At 43.4% G+C, this 17,964-nt stretch overlaps 2 protein-coding genes across 4 annotated transcripts; both read right to left on the reverse strand.

Moving 5' to 3' along the window:
- Window positions 1–287: 287 nt before the first annotated feature.
- On the reverse strand, window positions 288–4,858 carry LOC127600747 (replication initiator 1-like). 2 transcript variants are annotated; one of them, XM_052065499.1, is made up of 5 exons: window positions 4,544–4,858; window positions 3,532–3,709; window positions 3,020–3,135; window positions 2,250–2,393; window positions 288–1,824 (listed from the first exon to the last, which is right to left on the reverse strand). In XM_052065499.1, exons 2-5 carry the CDS (start codon window positions 3,680–3,682, stop codon window positions 976–978), a joined length of 1,260 nt encoding a protein of 419 aa, XP_051921459.1. In that variant the 5' UTR covers window positions 3,683–3,709; window positions 4,544–4,858; the 3' UTR covers window positions 288–975. The 2 variants fall into 2 exon arrangements, with proteins under 2 accessions (XP_051921459.1, XP_051921460.1); XM_052065500.1 differs by having other exon boundaries at window positions 4,704–4,850.
- A 919-nt stretch (window positions 4,859–5,777) lies between these two features.
- On the reverse strand, window positions 5,778–17,671 carry LOC127600718 (uncharacterized). Of its 2 annotated transcripts, none has more exons than XM_052065426.1 (10): window positions 16,798–17,671; window positions 15,371–15,818; window positions 14,160–14,669; window positions 10,338–13,759; window positions 10,016–10,211; window positions 9,270–9,461; window positions 9,110–9,187; window positions 8,715–8,895; window positions 8,292–8,466; window positions 5,778–8,196 (listed from the first exon to the last, which is right to left on the reverse strand). In XM_052065426.1, the coding sequence occupies exons 2-10, from the start codon at window positions 15,786–15,788 to the stop codon at window positions 6,976–6,978; spliced, it is 6,393 nt and encodes a 2,130-aa protein (XP_051921386.1). In that variant the 5' UTR covers window positions 15,789–15,818; window positions 16,798–17,671; the 3' UTR covers window positions 5,778–6,975. The 2 variants fall into 2 exon arrangements, with proteins under 2 accessions (XP_051921386.1, XP_051921387.1); XM_052065427.1 differs by having other exon boundaries at window positions 8,715–8,892; window positions 16,798–17,670.
- Between the last annotated feature and the right edge of the window lie 293 nt (window positions 17,672–17,964).

Here is a 17,964-nt window from a genome sequence, read left to right on the forward strand (position 1 = left end):
CTGGTTTTAAATGAGCTTGTGTAGCACCTTAATTCACTCAAAACACATTTTGAAAGAAGCTGTGAGGGTGGTTTGTACCTGGCTCAAAGGCACCTCAATAGTAATCAGAAGTAGCATCTTTACAAAAGCCAGTTGCATTTTTAATCCCCAATGGGAACCATGACCATTGATTGATTTGTGCCAGTATATTATTATATAATAATATAGATATATACATGTATCTATAGATGTAACATATGCATTGTGATGACTCGAAAATAAAAACTGGACTTGTTCAAAAGCCTGCATGGACTAGAGCCTGTTTTATTTTGTATTTGTACTGTCCAAACACAGCAGTAGGAAAGAAACAATCCAGAGAAAAGACACTTAATATACATTATTTACTGTTGGACTCTGTATGCATGATAGAGCCATACGTTTCATTCCCGAAATGTCTATGACATAGAAATTCACCTCAGTGAAAAAGAAAAAGAGCAGTCATTAGAAATCATGATTATAGTGGATTAATTGTCCACGCTGAATCTACACCACTCAAAACAAAACTTTGTGGTCTGTTAAAAAAATGTAGGCATGTTAATTTAGATAGAGCCATGATCAAAACATTAGGTGGAGAAAAAAAATACATATGAACCAGAGGCTGTACATTATTTTTGACATACATTTAAAACATGGCATCTAAGAGCTGACAAAATATGCACTTCAAATTATTTTTGTTAACAAAAAACGTTAAAATTCACACCACAAAAAAAGAAGAAAACAATTAAGTGAATCAGAACAGTCTATGTTTTTACAAAACAACTATTATTTTGTTAACAGTATGGAAACATTTAGCTAGTCAATGAGATGTCCCATGTAAGATTCAGCTTGAAATCCAAACCTCTTACAATGCCATTTGTGAAAACGTCATCAGCTGATGAATTAGGATCCTAAAACAAGAGGACGCGTCTCGTCGCTTTCTCGAACTGCCAGTCACGATTATCTTTTGGGGGATTCTGACTGCTGTTCGGGGTGGCTCTTCTGGTGAGCCTTTAGAGTGCGCTCGCGGCCAAAACTCTTGCCGCAGGTGGGGCAGGCAAAGCGGCCAATGGCATGTGCGCGTGACATGTGTGCCTCCAGCTGCTCGGGCCGGGCAAAGCTCTCCTCACAATCGCCACACGGGTGGGCTTTCCGGACGGTGTGCTTCTCTTTCTTGTGAGTGCGCAGCTGAAGGGAGCTAGGAAAGGAGAGGTCACATTCGGGACATGCGTGCTGCTTGGGCGTCACAGCTTCCACTTTAACTTTGGTTTCCTTTGTTGCTTCATCGCCATCAGCTGCAGCACCTTTTTTTTCTTCTGCTTCAGATTTTACAGCTACTGCTGCTTTAGGAGGGCGCCCTCGTTTTGCTCCACCTGCTTTTGGTTTCTCCTCTGCAGGGGCTGCCGGTGTTTCGGGAGTGTCATCTGCATTTGCCGCCTGCCCCTCCTCACAGACCACCGCCTCATCTTTCTTCTTTCGCTTTCCCCTTTTCTCAGTGCTTGCCACCTCCTCAATCTTGATTTGGCGTCCACGCTTCTTGGTTGGCGGAGCGCTGCCGTTGCACTGCTGGCCTTCGGGATACTTCTGCTCGTGTTCATTCAGCTCAGACTCACTGTTAAAGCCCTGGCCGCACTTCTTGCAATGATGACTTTTTGCGGGCTCCTCCGGATGCTCGGCTGTTTCAACATCGGGGCGAGGGTGATGCGCCAGACGATGCGTACGCAGCATCGCAGCACTCCGGAAGGTTTCGTTGCAATCTTTACACGGCAACTGCTTCTCTGGACATATGTGCCTTCTGTGTGTTGTGAGCTGCGAAACAACGAGAACAGAAAATACATTAATGAAGTGTAGTATTGATCCTTTCTTTTCTTTACCAAGTGTTCTCATTTGGGTCACAGGTGAGCTGAAGCGTACCCCAGCTGAATTTGGACAAATTCAAACACAAGACAGATGTATAAAAACACTCACAATTATTATGCTTTATGGCAATGGAAATTTTTATGCCATGTTTTTTGGAATGTGGGAGGAAGCCAGAGAACTCTGACGAACCCCACACAAAAACAGGTAAAGGTAGAACATGGAAATTTCACAACAGAGGGCCAGAACCAAGATTTGAACCCAGAGACCAAGAACTGTGATGCACACGTGCTAACTATTGATGGGTCACTGTAATGTCTAACTACAATGGAGAAAAAACAAAAACAAAAACATCGAACATCGAACATCGGTCTCACTTCAGTGAATGTTCTGAAGCTCTCCTTGCAGTGGCCACATTTGAAGGGCTTATCATCCTTGCTGTGTGTGGGCTGGTGCAGTGTCAGCTCCTCGGATGATAAAAACGTGCGGTCACACACGTAGCATGTAAACAGCGTGTTGCCCTGTGAAGGAATGGCACAGAAGATTATTTACTCAAATTTCTTCATTGTGAGACAGTAAAGGTTTTTCTTATCTTAAAAGGATGACAATAACAAGTCGCAATAGTGTCCCATGTAACTTATACGAAAATTCATCACTTGAGTAATCGAAAAATGTATTCATATCGCAACCTAATTGCAAATTTGGCAACAGTCATGTTCTTCCCGCAAACTGATACTACGCAGTACTACGGAAACTGCTAAATAAATAAAACCTGTATCGGGAAGCTCACTTCCTTCAAAGTACTACTGTCTAAATTAGATGAAAGTTTTTACATTTATTAGCCGCCCCGTCCACTTTGAAGAACATGTAAGGCTTTTAAGTGCGCCCTATTGTCGTGAAAATACGGTGGCATTTTCACAGTCGCGGACAACCAAATAGCTTGATGTGCATTGCATCAAGTAAAGGTTTACTACCAATGGCTGACTGCTACCCTGCTTTTGAGGAAATAACTGGCTACTTTATGAGGAAATGTGGGCATCCAAAATAGACAAGCATCATAACTGAAAACAGGCGTTGCAACACATCACTTCAAACAGGTACAGAAAACGGAGCAAGTCAGACTTGCAGCCGATTAGAGAAAGCGCACCTGTTGAAGTTGTTGCTTGTACTCTTCTCGGTGGCTCTTCTTCATGTGTCTTTCCTTGGCTTTGGCATTGCAGAAGGTGATGAAGCACTGGAAACACTGCAGATTCTCATGCTGGTCTGAAAGGACAACAGAAAAGGCAACAGGTGAGAACCCCAGACAAGTACGTTAAGTGCATTTGAGTCATATCTGCTTTTTGAAATGGTAGCTAGATTGTCTCCTGTGGCCTAAGGGTAGGATTTAGGATTTTCCCAGCATATAAAAGAAAAACGATCCCACTCAGTCTGTGTACCCCTAGTCAGAAACACTGAGATTTGGTCAGGAATATTTGCGTCTCAGCCAAAACATTGAAAACAAAAAAAACAAGCCACCAGAAAGACGTACAAAACCACCAATTTTCCTTTATATTTTTATTTTCTTTGAATGGTATTGAGTGGCAAATAGACTCTTATTTTAAATACAGTTTTTATTGATCCAACACAATGTCTTGTGATACAAAGATCTGTTTTACTCACAGGGTTGAGCAGTTGGAGCAAGAGGTCCATTCAGGGTGATGGGCCGTTTGAACGGCTCCGCCGGTTTTTCTGGGGGGGCTTCTGGGGTTGGATTTGGCAGTCCCCGTCCCATCACAATATCTTCAATATTTAAAATGTCAGAGTCCATCATGGAATATTAAGAAGCCACAGTAAAATCCTGCACAAAATAAAGGTCAAATAGTTAGTTGCCCAAATCATTTCAACCAACTCTCACAATATTACCATAAAATTGGTACAAATTGTTGCTTTTTATGTTTATAGATTCACAATCAGAGCATGGACATCATCAATTGTTGAATTGAGTAAACTGGATTATTCATGATGTTTGTTGAATTTCCTTGTTTTATGAAAGCAATCAAATTATGTTATGGGCTGTAACGATACAAATCTAAACATCGTGCCATACGGTTCATTAAAAAAAAAACATTCGCGAGGTACCCAATATTTAAGATGCAATTAATTCAAGAGAAAACGAGAGATGCCAACCCTTACTATCCACGCATTTACAACGTATTAAACGACGTAAATTAATTGTATTGATTTATTTCCACCGCTAATCTTTCAATTCACGTCCATTCCGTTTTAGCCTTCCCAGGCCGCTAGCGTCTGTCTCGTTAGCACCATGTAGCAAACACTTTCGAGCAGAACCATCTACACACTGAACGCGTTATTCGTCTCATTCTGAACCACTCTAAAATTGTAATGTGTACGTGTACCCCTAGTAGGTGGTTATGGACAGTAAATACGCGCTAAAATGCAATAATCACAAAGTAGCGAACCAACGTAATGCTATGCTACCATACTGTGCTCTTCGAGTTAACGCTAACAACACAGAATGCCGCTCAAAGAGCATCGTACACTTTTCGTGCATTTCATTAAGTTTGGCCCCGTGGATGGCGCCAACAAATATATTTGCAAATGATTGCGGAAAACCCGAACTCGAAAAACAAAGTAATTTTCGAAATAAGATCTTGATGGACAAGTACATTACCTCACTGCGCTGTTTAAATTTAGTTGGACTGACAGAATTGACCCCCAGAGAAGTAAACGCATAGAACCAAGTCGGACGCTTCCTGATGCGAGACCATGGCCGTTGAGGGCAACTAAGATGGCTGCCGTTCCTAACCACGAAATAGACCAAAAAAACGAACCTCCAAGCCAAACAAATTCAAACTGTACGGGCGCAAGTTTTCAAGTAGCATTTCAAACGTGCACGTGCAATTGGACTCAAGTAAACTGAGAAAAAGAATACAAATCGCTCGATTAACTCACACTCAATGAAGATATTTGGTCACGTGACCAAAGTTTGGTGACGAGGTTCATTTGAAAATCTCATTGGTTGCCTTTATTTAAATCAAATCTTTACACTATACTCACTCCAGAGGATTCTGTATTGTGTGCATAGTGGCATCATCATCACGGTCTTCGCCACATTTAATTTAAAACATTACAGTTCCATTAATGCATTGAGACTTGAATCTGCACAGTTAATCCGATTTTAACTTCACAACACCTGAATGAGACACTGAGGATGAACATGACAATTGTATGCGCCAAAACAATTATAGTAAACCGCAATCACAATTTGTGGCACGGTGGACGAGCAGTTTGGGCATCAACCGTAAAATTCTGAGGTTGGCCCATTGAATCAGCCTCCGTCTGGCCTTTCTAAACGGAGTTTGCTTGTTGGCTAATATTTACTGGCTTCAGATCAAAAGTAGTCATCCATCAATTTGTTGTGTAAACTGTATGTGATAATACAAGGTGATCTTACATTTATATGGAAGTCATAACAGCCCTAACTATGAGGGCTGCAACAAAATTTAGCTTTTGGTAATTCATGTTCTCTCATCTTGCATATATTAGCATCTTTTAAAACAGATTTTTGAGGAAAAAATGCAGATGTACTGACAATTGGTGACCAATTGGAGCAATTGCATTGGGTATTACTTATGAATGAAGTGCTTATGACAAAGAGGTCACGAAAAAAATTACATTCCTTGAACCACAAAATGTGTACGCAAGTCAAGAACATACAAGTTCATCATTAACCCAGGCTAATGCAGCAGGCAATTCCTACTTAATGCAGCACAAAACTTCAAACAACGTGTGCTGTTTTGGATTATTTTATACAAGTATGTTCATGGGAAGTTTTCAGTGAAAATAGAAAAATAAAGTTTAAATGATTCCAAGGTGTTTTTGATATGCATTCCCCTATCCAGTAATACTTTTCTCCAATGCAACTTTATTCATTCAAGACTCCCAATCCAAAAAAATAAAATAGAATAAATAATTTTACACATCAACAGTAGACAACAGTCCCAATAGTCACAATTCAGAAACACACACATAAAGTGTTAAATCAATCATTAAAAAAATAACTCGTGACAGGAGACAAAGATACGAACTTGAGACAAAGCCACCTTGTTCATGGAGGTAAATACAGCCTTAATAGTGTGCAAAATTGGCCATGTAGAGTATTTACACACTCTTAAAGGTCACATTCTTGACAATGTGTTTAATTTTTGTTGTTACTTCATGACAGAAATGTTTCAGAAGCCCAACATGGGTAGTGCATATCATTGTGAAGAAGGGAGGACAAAAACAAGTCAACATAGACGTATTTAGTGCTGTTCCAATATACTGGTTAAGGGCGTGTAAGGGCATTTTTCCCAATGAACATCCAGACTTTCCTGATAATAGCCTTCAACAAGAGATTTATTGCTGGCTGCGACATAAATCATAAAAACTTACCTCAAACAGACACTTCATCCGGGAAAAAAAAAGGAATCTGGTCCTAATAGGTGGCTGTAGTATAGCACCATGTGTCACAGAATGGGTCATGACCACAACAGGTGGCATCTGCACAGCTGACGTTTTTGATGGATTTCAAAGAGTTGCTGGATGCAACATTCACTTGCAAAGTTTAACAGAAAGTTTCCGGGTAGAACAAACCAGAAAAATAATCGGAAAGAATGTGTTAGTGATTGATGCAGGCAGTAATAACAATCGAGAGTATCCCATTTTAGAATCATATTGCACTAGTGTTTTAATTAAGGGTCATTACTTATTTTTCGGGGGGGAGGGGGGAGAAGTAAAAATGCATCTGTACAAATAAATTTCCAATTAAACGCCTGGCCTTTATTGGATGGCGGGTATTCAAATCACAGTCACTCTATGAGGAAACATTGTCTATTAAGTTATAAATAAATAAAAGTAACTTATTTTGGAATTTGTGAAGATAAGCATATACTATATGGACTGTCACACTGCAAAAGCATTTTTAAAAAAAGCAACTGGTGTGACAAAGTGTTTCTTCGTGTCCCTGTTCTCATCAATTCATGAATATTTTGACGCACCTAACAGCTTGTGGTGACCTCATTCATGACCAAAATAGGAACATGCAGAAAAGTAAGACTAGTGCTAGAGGCTTCCCGAACTTCCCTGATTGTGGAAATTCAAAAAGCAATTGTGGTTGCGCGAGATGCAGAGAAAGACACAGCACTTGAGGCACAGAACTCGGGATGTCCTCTGACAGTCGCCAAAACGACATCTGCCCCCTTCGCCCTCAGCTAACTGCTCTGGCCAATGGCCTGAGCCGTCGTACCGTGTTGCCGCGTCGGGGAGGGGGCTTTCTTCTACTGTGCTGGGGTTAGGTGGGTCAGTTCTAGCATCAGCTTTTGCCGGGGAGGATTGAGGGAGGACAGAGTTCTGGGGGTCTGAGCCGCTGGAGTGGATCAAGGCTTTGGCTACTGCCAATCTGAAGTCCATAAAAGATAAAGGTGCCAATGTGGTCACGTGATTGTGTCTGTACAAGAGCCAGGAGTTGACCAAAGCCATATCTGTTAGGTACCAGAGCACAGCGAGAGGCCAACCTGCAGGTGAGGTGGCAACCGGGATGGAGTAAAGATTCAACAAATCTCTGTTGAGGCGCACCGCCGCCTGGGCTTTCTCAAAGTTGCTGATGAGCGAAGCCATGCTTCTGTGACAGTTTCCTGCCGTGGAGAGAATGAAGCCGCTGTGTGACCTGCGCAGCACCAGCTTGCCGTCCGAGCTAACAAACTCATCTCCGATTTGGCCCTGGGCTCCGCCAACCCGGCCTGCACCGTGGATCCCGGCCACTAGGAGGCGCTCGAGCATTGCAGGAGTGGAGAGTTCTTGCTTGCAAAGAAACACATTGCTGCCTTGGGGGATCATTTTCTCAATAGCATCCTCCTTATCGCACAGATCTGCTTTCAGGTCCACATGAAGGAGAAAACCCCCAAATCCAATCAATGTGGTGCTATACAGAGCCAACCTGTTCTCGTGCACCTTACCAATTAAGGGAATTAAATACTGATCCACTGCAAAGTCACCCCGTCTTCTTAGTGTCTGGCAGCCTTTTAGGAAACGGCACAATAAGGGCCCAATTTTCCACAAAGGGTCCACGGAGTTATTTGTCAATCCCCTTTGCTCCCCCCTGTTAGCAGCATGATGAGAAAAGTCAATATGAGTTCTTTCTCTCGTATTACTATTGTGAGGATCCTTAGCAGGGGAGGCAAGCTTCAACAAGTGCGACAGTTGAAGGAAGCGGGAAAGCGGCATGGCTTCTGCAATCAAGGGCACCTTCGTCAAGTTGTCCCAGTAGAGCCGCGGGCTGGGAAACTGGGGGCAAGGGGTGGGAAGTCAAACTACATTAGGTCAGTTAAGTCTTGAATCTACAAGTGAAAGCCACACAAATGAGAACTGGATGCACAAACCTTCAAAGTTCCCATTGCGATGTGGATCCCAACAAACTGGGCGATTTCCTTCACAGTGACGCAGTTAGACGTTTGATTGGTGTAGCGGCCCATTTCCACCCAGGTTTCCCAGCCAAAATATCTGGAGAAGTATTCAATGGGCTCAGTGGTCTCTCTAGTTCCAGCTTTGAACACCCTTGAGAGAAAAAAATAACACTGTTGGAGCATTTTTTCAAGGTTTTTATTTCCTTATATAATTATTGTCACACAGACTTTACAAGGCTTGAATTGTAATATAACAATCCAAACAAGAGTACACTATTTCCTCAAATGGTCTAAATTTCACAATGACCTCTAATATTATTCAATTCGAATATTGTTTGACGATAATTTGTGTCATAGTGAAGTATTTTTCTTTTTAGTAAGGAAAAAGTTGCTCCTTACGTTTGTGTTGCTCCATCTGGTCGTTGTGCGCAGTCGCCTTGGTTCTTGCCCAAATAGGCCAGGACTTCGGCCTCTGCGTCAACATGAGGTTGCGACAACTCGAAAACTCTTGCATCCTCTTCATCAGAAGTCTGGAGAAGTAAACGCCGCATGTCTGGTGGATGCTGACACTGCGCTTCTGCTAAGCGTTCAAAGTTGCTCACGGTTAATGTTTGATTGTGACCAAGTGAGACAAGGTGAAGGTTAAACTAACCATTATTTTGCATGTTAGTGCATCATCTGAATGATTTTAGGTGCAAACAAGCCGGAATCGACAACATTTATTCATACAGTTCCACTTTTGCAAATAATGACGTGTGCAGCAGTCTCCTATAAGTGAAGAAGAGGAAACAAACCTTGTCCATCGGCATAGTCATGAACATCCATCATCTCTGGTCCTCTCAAATCATGGTGGTCCTGCTGAGTGCCTTCGTCTGCGTAAACATTGACAGTTCAAAAGCTCTTCTGTGATCTTAAATCTTGTGCCAACACATCTGAAAACAGCCAAGCGCTTACATAAATGACAGCCAGTGGTTGGATGAGGCGTCCGTCCGACATCAACGGATGCGTCTGAGGTTCCACTGTTGGTGTGACCAGCACCCAGGGGCAGTTCCCTCTCTTCCGCCTTCACCGGGTAGAAGATGCACTGCTTGCTGCTTGAGTCCGGGGACGCGCGGCAGTCGCTGGACGTCTCCTCAGCGTCTGAGACTGTGAGCAAGCAAATGTCATTTTCGGAACAGATTGATATTTAATTTGCTCAGCACACAAAGTTAAGAGGCTTTGTTGGATTTTTTTTGAACACATTGCTTTGATAGCATAAGAGTCGAGGCAACGAGCAACATGCCACATCTAACGTGACTTTTCTTCTTCGTAAAAGGGCAATTTAAGTGAACACAAGTAGAGGCGTTTTTTTTTTTTGGCACAACCCAGTTGTGCCAAATTTTCAAACCGGGTAATGTACAGTGTATAGTATTGACCGTAACAAAATATATTTTTTTATTTTTGGAGTCATAGGTGCACACATACCGTTTTCATTTAATTTTTTGAATAAAGGAATGTGTACTTCGAAGACGCATGGATGTTTCATATTGAGGTTGCAAATTGTACAACTCGTATTGGATTTAGGACTGGAAGTGGGCCAAATATGACCTTGATAAGGTCGAATTAAGTTTACGCTGATTGCACTGCCAATAAAATGTAACTCCAGTTTTAACATGAACCCTACCAAAATGTTGACAAACTGTTCTGCAATGAGCACTTACGTGTGCTGGGAGAGTTTCGGTCAGTGACTTGCTCCACATCCCAACGCCTGCGTCCGTTATGCAGTGTGGACCGGGCGTCATTAAGCGCGATCCTGCTCTCCTGCTTCACCAGAACCGTCCGAATGTCTTGGTTCTGTTGTCTCTCCTCAACTTTGATCACGGCTTGCATCTCATTTTCAGCGGTGCACTTTAAATCCTTTGGGGAGAAAAAAAAAGAATTCAAAGCATTATAGCCTTGAGTTCATTGAGTGTCGGATTCATTTGTATGCTTTTTGCAAGGTACGCATCCCGCAACACGGTGTTACAGCACCTGACCGCTTACCTGTCTTTCATTCATGGTGGAAGTTATCAGGTGAGGCTGTCGGTTAGCCAAGCCGGGTTCAGCTCTGACGACCTTCTCAAGATAAATTCCTGGAGATGGCTGACTCTCCCTGTCTGAATTCCTTTGAGACACACTGGATTCTTCCACGATGGAGGGTGTTGGGGAAATAATAGCGGCAGTAGACGGACTTCTATGGGGATCGGGTCTGGGTTGAATATTTGCCAGGGAAGTCTGCGCCATTGTCTCATCTTCATCTGTAATTTGGGAATTACACTCAAGTTTTTCATAAATAACCTGACAATCCTCCTGCTCTCCTTCCAATTCAGTTTCTGTGACGGCACCTGGATCCAAACCTTTGCGATGTACTCCTCCGCGCCTTGTAGCCCCCGCTTCCTTTTTCTTCTGGACTAACACCTCCTCTTCTTCATCTTTAACTCCTACTCGTTGCGTGGAACATGACACCGATTGCAAACTTCTCACATCGGTTGCTTGATCACCGGTTGTGTTTTCCGCACTACTTGCTTCAGAACTAGCGGCTTCACCCGATTCACTTGGGCAAAGGTCCTGAGGCAGAGCCGCGCTGTTACTCCCATTGCGCACCCCATCAGGGACGAGGTCTACCCCGCGAACGGCATTCTTCTTGATGTCCTCTCCTATGGAGGCCGGGTGCTCGGATTCTAAACAGAGGTTCTTGGGTATACGTTCTTGCGGTTTGTCAGATTCATTTTGCTTTGATAGAGCGGCGCTTTCAAAGAGAGGATCCTTATTAGAAGTCTTGCCGTTTTTGATGGGGTGGACTGGTTTCGGAGCAGACTGAACACCGCTTTCATCAGGAGGCAAAGATGAAGATGGAATCACGGCAGTAAATGAGACACTCGGTTCCCTGTCCCGCAAGGCCAAATCCGGTTCATGATCCCAACCAGTGCTCGGATTCATCAGTCGAATAACTCTTTCCTGATGGTCGACGCCTAATCTGGAGACCCCTTCAAAAATGTTGCCATTCGTGTACGTAAGCTCGGGACTTTCTAAAATATGCACCATCGCCTTGTGCTTCTGAAGGGAGGCAACTTCAGTGAATATCTCCCCGCAGTTTTTACACTCTAATGCTCGCTTGGAACGGGCGGCGGTTATCACCCCTTCGGTCTCCACGTTTGAGGAAGCTTTGCGTTTTCGACCGGTCTTTGGCTTGACAAGTTGGGTTTGGGGCGATTGGCGGGATGTCTTTAGAAAGGAGAGCAATGTGAGAGTCTTTTGGCTCTTTTTGGATTTCCCCTTTTTCTTGGCAACATCGCTGGGATTATTTGCGGTCTTGGTTTTGGGGTTTGCCGGGTTGCCTTTGCTGTGCTGGGATGGGTTGTCCCGAGGTGAAATTTCTTGCCCAGATGTTTTGGTCGGGTCCAATTTGTGAACTTTCAGTTGGGGCTGCTTATGACCTTTGAGCAAAAGGAGAGAGTCTTGTGTTATCTGCGTGCCAGGTGACTCTGCTTGGCCTTTGGTTTGCTTGCTTTTGGGGCTCATTGCCTCGTCCTTTTTCTTCCGCCCTTTATTTGTCATCTTTGTTCCCTTTGAACTCTTGGAATGACCCTTTGGCGTGATTTTCGACTGAATTTTCTTTTTAACTGCAGGCTTTTGTTTATTTTTATGCGGAGCTTTTGCTGCATCTTCTTTTTTCATTTTTTTCTTTGTCATTTTCTGTCTTCCTTGCGAATCGTTGGTTAACGACGACATCCTGACCTCAGCCGAAGATGCCGTGCTCTTTGCTTTTGGGCTTTTCATGGCAATCTTTCCTTTCTTCTTTGATGGCACTTTATTCTGTAAGAGATTTGTTGCCCTATCAACCGTGGGTTCTTTTGAGGGAGATTGGCATTGCTGAGAAGGCACTCCTTGTTTTTTGTTTTTCTTGTCTTTCTTTTGCGGGCTCAGGTTAACAAGATGGGACTTTTTGGTTCTTTTGCGTTTCGCGGGTTTGCCATCATTTTGTAAATCTTCATCAAGTATGGACCCGATCAGTTCTTGCATATAACCTTGTATGATCAAGGCCCTGGCTGGCTTTCTTTTGCGTACTTTCACAAGCTCTTGAGCTGACATTACATTCACGGGTAACTCCGAGGTCTGAGCTCCCTGTTTGCTGGATGAATGTGTCGGGGCCTTTTGAACAGAAGTATCCGTGACATCGGACGGACTTTTCACCCGATTCCTGTCCTCCTTTAGATCAACCGGTAATTCTTCACCCCGTGTAGTCTTCTCTCGTGACTCCAGGGGGTTTCCACTATCGGATAATGAGGGCACCGGAACTTGACTGACGTTTTGAATCTGCGATTGAGCCTTCTCCTGCGAGTCATCTCCAGCTCCTCCTAAAGCCTGCTCTGGTGCCTGTGGTGAAGCAAAAGTGGAAGCGGCGAGATCTTGTTGAGTCGTTTGCAAAGATGTCAGGTTCTGCTCAACTGCAGGCCCCATCAGTGGAACGGCGCTTTGTAGAGATGTCAAGTTCGGCTCAACAATAGGCCCCGACGATGGAACTGGCGAGCCAGCATCATGCTTATTTATGATACTTTGGTAGGGAGTTGTATCCAGTTCAGTGGTTGGCACCAACGAAGGGGTTGGGATTTGCGGCTCTTGTGCATTTTGTGATTGCTGGAGCTCCCCAGGTGGTGTCAGGGCAGGGGTTAGTTCTAGGATGACGGTTTGCTCAAGGTCTTGCTTGAAGTCTGTTCCTTCATGATGGAAAACCAACGGTTTAAATGTATTGGAGTTGGTTGCATTAAGTTCAAGTTGTGGATGAATTTGATGCATCATCTCTCCGTCCGGCTCCAACCTGTGTTCACTTTGAGCAAGACCAAGCACCAGGCTTTCACCTGACACAATATGTGGGCCAAAGTCTGAGAAGGGCGGGTTGATGAACTGTCCATCAGGTGTAATCGGTTCCAGTATGATCGTTTGCTCCATCGGATCACATGAGTTGTTTGAAAAGTCTCCTTCCCCCATCTTGGACTCCACCGATGTAACTTCCAGAGAATCTAATTGGAGCGGGTTGAGGTTTAAATTGACTGCTTTGGACAGCTCTGAGATCTGCTGAACCTCCAAAGGTGGTGCATGAGGAGGCACTTGGCCCAAAATCACCACTTGGTTGACCTTCTGAACGTTTCCCAAAGATTCAATAAGCCTTCGTATTGGCTCGGTGTCGATATTGCCGTCGACTTTCTGAAGAGGCCCATTGGGCTCCAACTGTAGCAAAGCCGGCTGGGCAACGGATATCGGCGTTATTACTGGAGTAAAGTGATCTGTATGTAACTTCGCTCGCATGGGTTTACCAAGTGAATTGAGGGACACGCTGTGCTTGTTTGTAAGATGACGAAGGCGCGTCTTGGGACTCTTGAAAGTAGCCTTGCAAACAGAGCAGGGATACTTGGGTTTTGAAGCATCTAAAGATAAAAGAAGCAGAAATGCATGATGGCATTTGGTACATTCACACCATTAAATTCAAAGTACAGTCAGCTTTTGCCATATCGTGCTGCCCTTTTTGCAGAATGATTCTATCGCAGACTTTATGTCATCCATTATCCAATTTGATGTCACAGGTTTTTCTGTATTCCTTGGGATTTTGCTGTGAATACTTTCGTCACTGACCACAGAGCAACATCAAAGTGAGTACTGGGACCCCAAGTGGACAAAAATATTATCTGTGCATGCATCCAGTCATAATATAATGTAATATACAGGTATAAGGAATTTGTATGTATATATACACACACACAGACGCGCGCGCACACACAGGGTCAGGCAAGTGATTTCTGTTCTATGCATCCTCATACTTTCTCTTACCAAGCTCTTTTTTCCATTGTGCTTTGGCTTTTGCATCTTCGCCTGCTTGGGCACCTTTGGGCAGGTGGGACTGCCTATGTTTCTGCAGTGCATGGGACATGCTAAACCTGCTCCCACACTCCTTGCAAACATACGGTCTCTCCCCAGTGTGGACACGGCTGTGGTACTTCAGCAGTGTGATTGTTTTGCATGTTTTGTCACAGTCGGGACACGTGTAGCCATCCTGCCCAATGTGCACCTTTTTATGAAGCGTGAGCTCGGACAACCTTTTAAAAGCCTGGCCGCACAGAGGACACTTGAAGGGTTTCCTTTCGATGTGGGTTTTCTGATGTGCCATGAGCTCGGTGGAGTTGGTGAAGTGGCTATCGCAATGGTAGCAGGTGAAAAGCGAATTCCTCAAGATGCATTGCTCATATTCGACTGGGTGGCTCAATTTCAGGTGGCGCTGTTTGCTCTTGGAATCACTGAAGATGATGTGGCACTCGATGCACTGCAGGGAGAGCTCCGATGCTGAAAAATAGCCCAAACTCATTTTAGAACAGAGGGAATTCCAAAGAGTAATGACTGAGGTGTAAAAAGAACAGTGCGGTTCTCTCTAATATGATTTCATTAATGACCTTCAGGATTTTGTATTGAAAACTGTGGATGAATTAAATAAAAAAAGCCACATGGAATCCTTATATCACACAGATTAGGCAGGTCGGGTATGTGATGTTGGACCTGTGATAAAGAGCCTGAGTGGGTTGGTCTCTGGAATAGTGCCATACAAGGCTCCCTCTCCCCTCTCAATTTAACGATAGGAAGGCCAAAAAATTTGGTGGGGTGTTTTATTGTCGTTTTTGTTTTGTTGTTATTGTGGGTCTTTATTTATTTTGCTATGATCACTGTTTTTCTTAATTTTGCATGGTTACTGTTTAACATTAGACAATGCCATATTAAGGGTTGCTTCTGTCTTGCTAGATCAATTTTTAAATTATTTTTATTATAAGACCGGCCATTACGTTTGGATCCAGCCCGCTATCATAATTTTAAAAAGCCCATACAGGACTGTCTGCACAGAAACTGCAGACTATTTTGGGAAGCATCAAGTATGGACCCTGATCGGGTCCATACTTGGACCCTGATCCTGATCGGGTCCATACTTGATGAAGAAGCCCATAGCAATCTTGTTCAGTGTTAACAAAATGACACAAGGATGTTAAGTAACTCACATGTGAGTGGCATAACCAACGGCTTGGTCATGTCCATCTTCAGAGGATCTACCATGGCTTTCTTGGAGGGGAAACGTCTGTCCTTTTTCTTTGACTTTTGTTCTTCATTCCCGGGATCTTTGTTTGCCTCAGGTGTCAACTCTGATGGAGGTTTTGTGTTTCGACCTTGATCCGCCGCCATCTCTTCTGTGGCGTCTGAGGGTTCAACAGTCCCTGTGACTTGTTGAAGAGAATCATCTGCAGGTGTTTTATCAATTTGGGTTCCGTTGGTCTCCTCAACGGATACATGCCTTCTTTCTTGTGCACCTGCTTGAATTGGTGCTGCCTCAGTAGAATAGGTGTCATTGTGCGATGGATCCACAGCAGTTTGGGTGCTCAATGGGTCTGGCCCGCTCTCCAGCTGGGCTGGGCTGAGCATGGCTCCTACGCCGCACGAGTTCACACGCCTCTATGGATCATAGAACACAAATATGATAACTATTATTGCGTGAATGCTAATGAGCTTCCAAACATTTCCAAATTAAATAAAACACATTTAAATAATATTCCCCCAAAAAACAAGTGAATGAGACATTCAACATAAATATTTAAATAACCATTTTAGTTTATTCACGGATTCCCCCTGACGTTGTGAATGATAAGCATCCCCTCCCCTCCCCGCCCCCACCCATCCACCCCCTCACGGTCGTGGTATTACCCCGAAAACCGCTAATCCAAGAATCACCCCTGGTTCACAAGTGGACTTTATCAACACAAATCACTGAAGGGTGTGCGCGCACGACTGATGACTTTTGTTCAATACGTTTTTAGTGCAAGCACGATTCTAAATTTCAGCCCTTAATTTTTTTTACTTTTCTTCGCAAATAAATTTTAAAAAAAGGGGGGGCGCTGCAGTTCCGTAAATAAACACCCGCAATGACTATTTGAAGAAAATATGAAGAATTTGAATACAGTCTGAGTTGGTGCGGCTGCATGGATGGCTGCTGAAATTGGGGATAAGGAGAGGAGCGTCGACGCAAGTCTGTTTTTTTACATTCAAATTATTTGCACCAAATGACCTACTTGTGCGTATCAGCTAGTCTTTATTGTGCACTATCCAGATGGCCACAGGCACGAGAATGGATGGGATAATGCATTTGTATTACAATAGACGGGCGGTGTGAGTGCAGCTGTCGGACATATCCAAATGGACTTAAATACATTTACTTGTATCAGTTGTGTGCTAAGACGCAAACTGAAGGTGCATAAACACAGTACAGTACACCTTATTTGTACATATAACGGTAGCATAGTTAGCATAAATTCAGTGATTTACTGGGATATTACTCCCGCTGCGATTCACTAAAACGCTCAATAATAAAACGCTTTTCGTTTAGAACGATAACTGCATGATAACGAGTGTGCTTGATGATGTAATTTGGTGTTACCTGATCTGAGTTATCCACATAAACATCACAACGTCGTTTCCTCACAAAGCCCACAGAACTGGAGATCCTGAAGCCACAGCCTGCGTGACGTCACGACCGAGGAGCAGCCGCCGAAGAGAGGAGGGGTCTTCTTGTGATTGACGCGAAGTACTGCCACCTACTGGAACGGAAGGTGAAGCGAACGACTTGCTTCGTTTTAATTTCCCTGGACTGGGCACCCGCCAATCGCAGGGCACCATCTTACCAATCACGCCCACCTTCAGAGTTCTTACAATTGAATATTTATAATAGTCATGGAACCTTTGGATTGTGTGAGAAAGTCGGAGTGTCCCACGGGAGAACATGCAAACTGCAGCCGAGATAGAACAAATCGAATGTTGGGCTTATTAGGCAATATATATTTATTGCCATCCATTCAGATGAAACATTTGAATATTTTGTTTAGATTTACATTTAATCTCGTTTCGGTGTGGCCTTTTTTCCCCCTTGTGTGAATGGTGCTATTGTACCAACCTTAGCTCAGTGGTTGAATCAAAATCTATATCATGTTTTCGATAATGTGTCTCCTGATCTGACGCACAGGTGAGATGGATCACAGGTTGTTTGTGAGTTGTCGGTTTTTCCTCAACAGATTTTTAATTTGACTTTCTACTTCAACTTGGAAGTGTATCACATCTGCTTACGAGTGAAGATTGTGGGTTAAAAATCTCAGCTCAGACCGCCTGAGTGATTTTTTTTTGTTTTCCAAGTGATTGTGTTTTCTCAGACAGGTCCGGCTTCCACACATTCCAAAAAATGTGACTTAATTGAAAACCAAATAGTCTACATGTGTGAATGTAATCAGGAATGTTTTGTGGGATCGACTCTATCTCCCATGCGACCCTCTTGGGGACAGTGTTACAGAAAATGTATGCTTATGTACTTTTGTTAGCTAAATGCAGGTCAATTTCACCACTTGACACATTTTTCCTCAACAGGATGACTATGAATGAGAGCAATTTACTGCAGAGTTAAGTCGAATAACTTCTTTCATCCAAAATATATTAAAGACAAACAACACAAATAATTTCTGTCTGCATGAACTTTCACAAAATGACCAATTAAAGATATTAAATATCACGTGTATGGCTATACAATGTGTGTATATCTAACAATTGACCATGTTAT

The sequence above is a fragment of the Hippocampus zosterae genome, chromosome 5 (genome assembly GCF_025434085.1).
Source record: "Hippocampus zosterae strain Florida chromosome 5, ASM2543408v3, whole genome shotgun sequence".
Taxonomy (NCBI): Eukaryota; Metazoa; Chordata; class Actinopteri; order Syngnathiformes; family Syngnathidae; genus Hippocampus; species Hippocampus zosterae.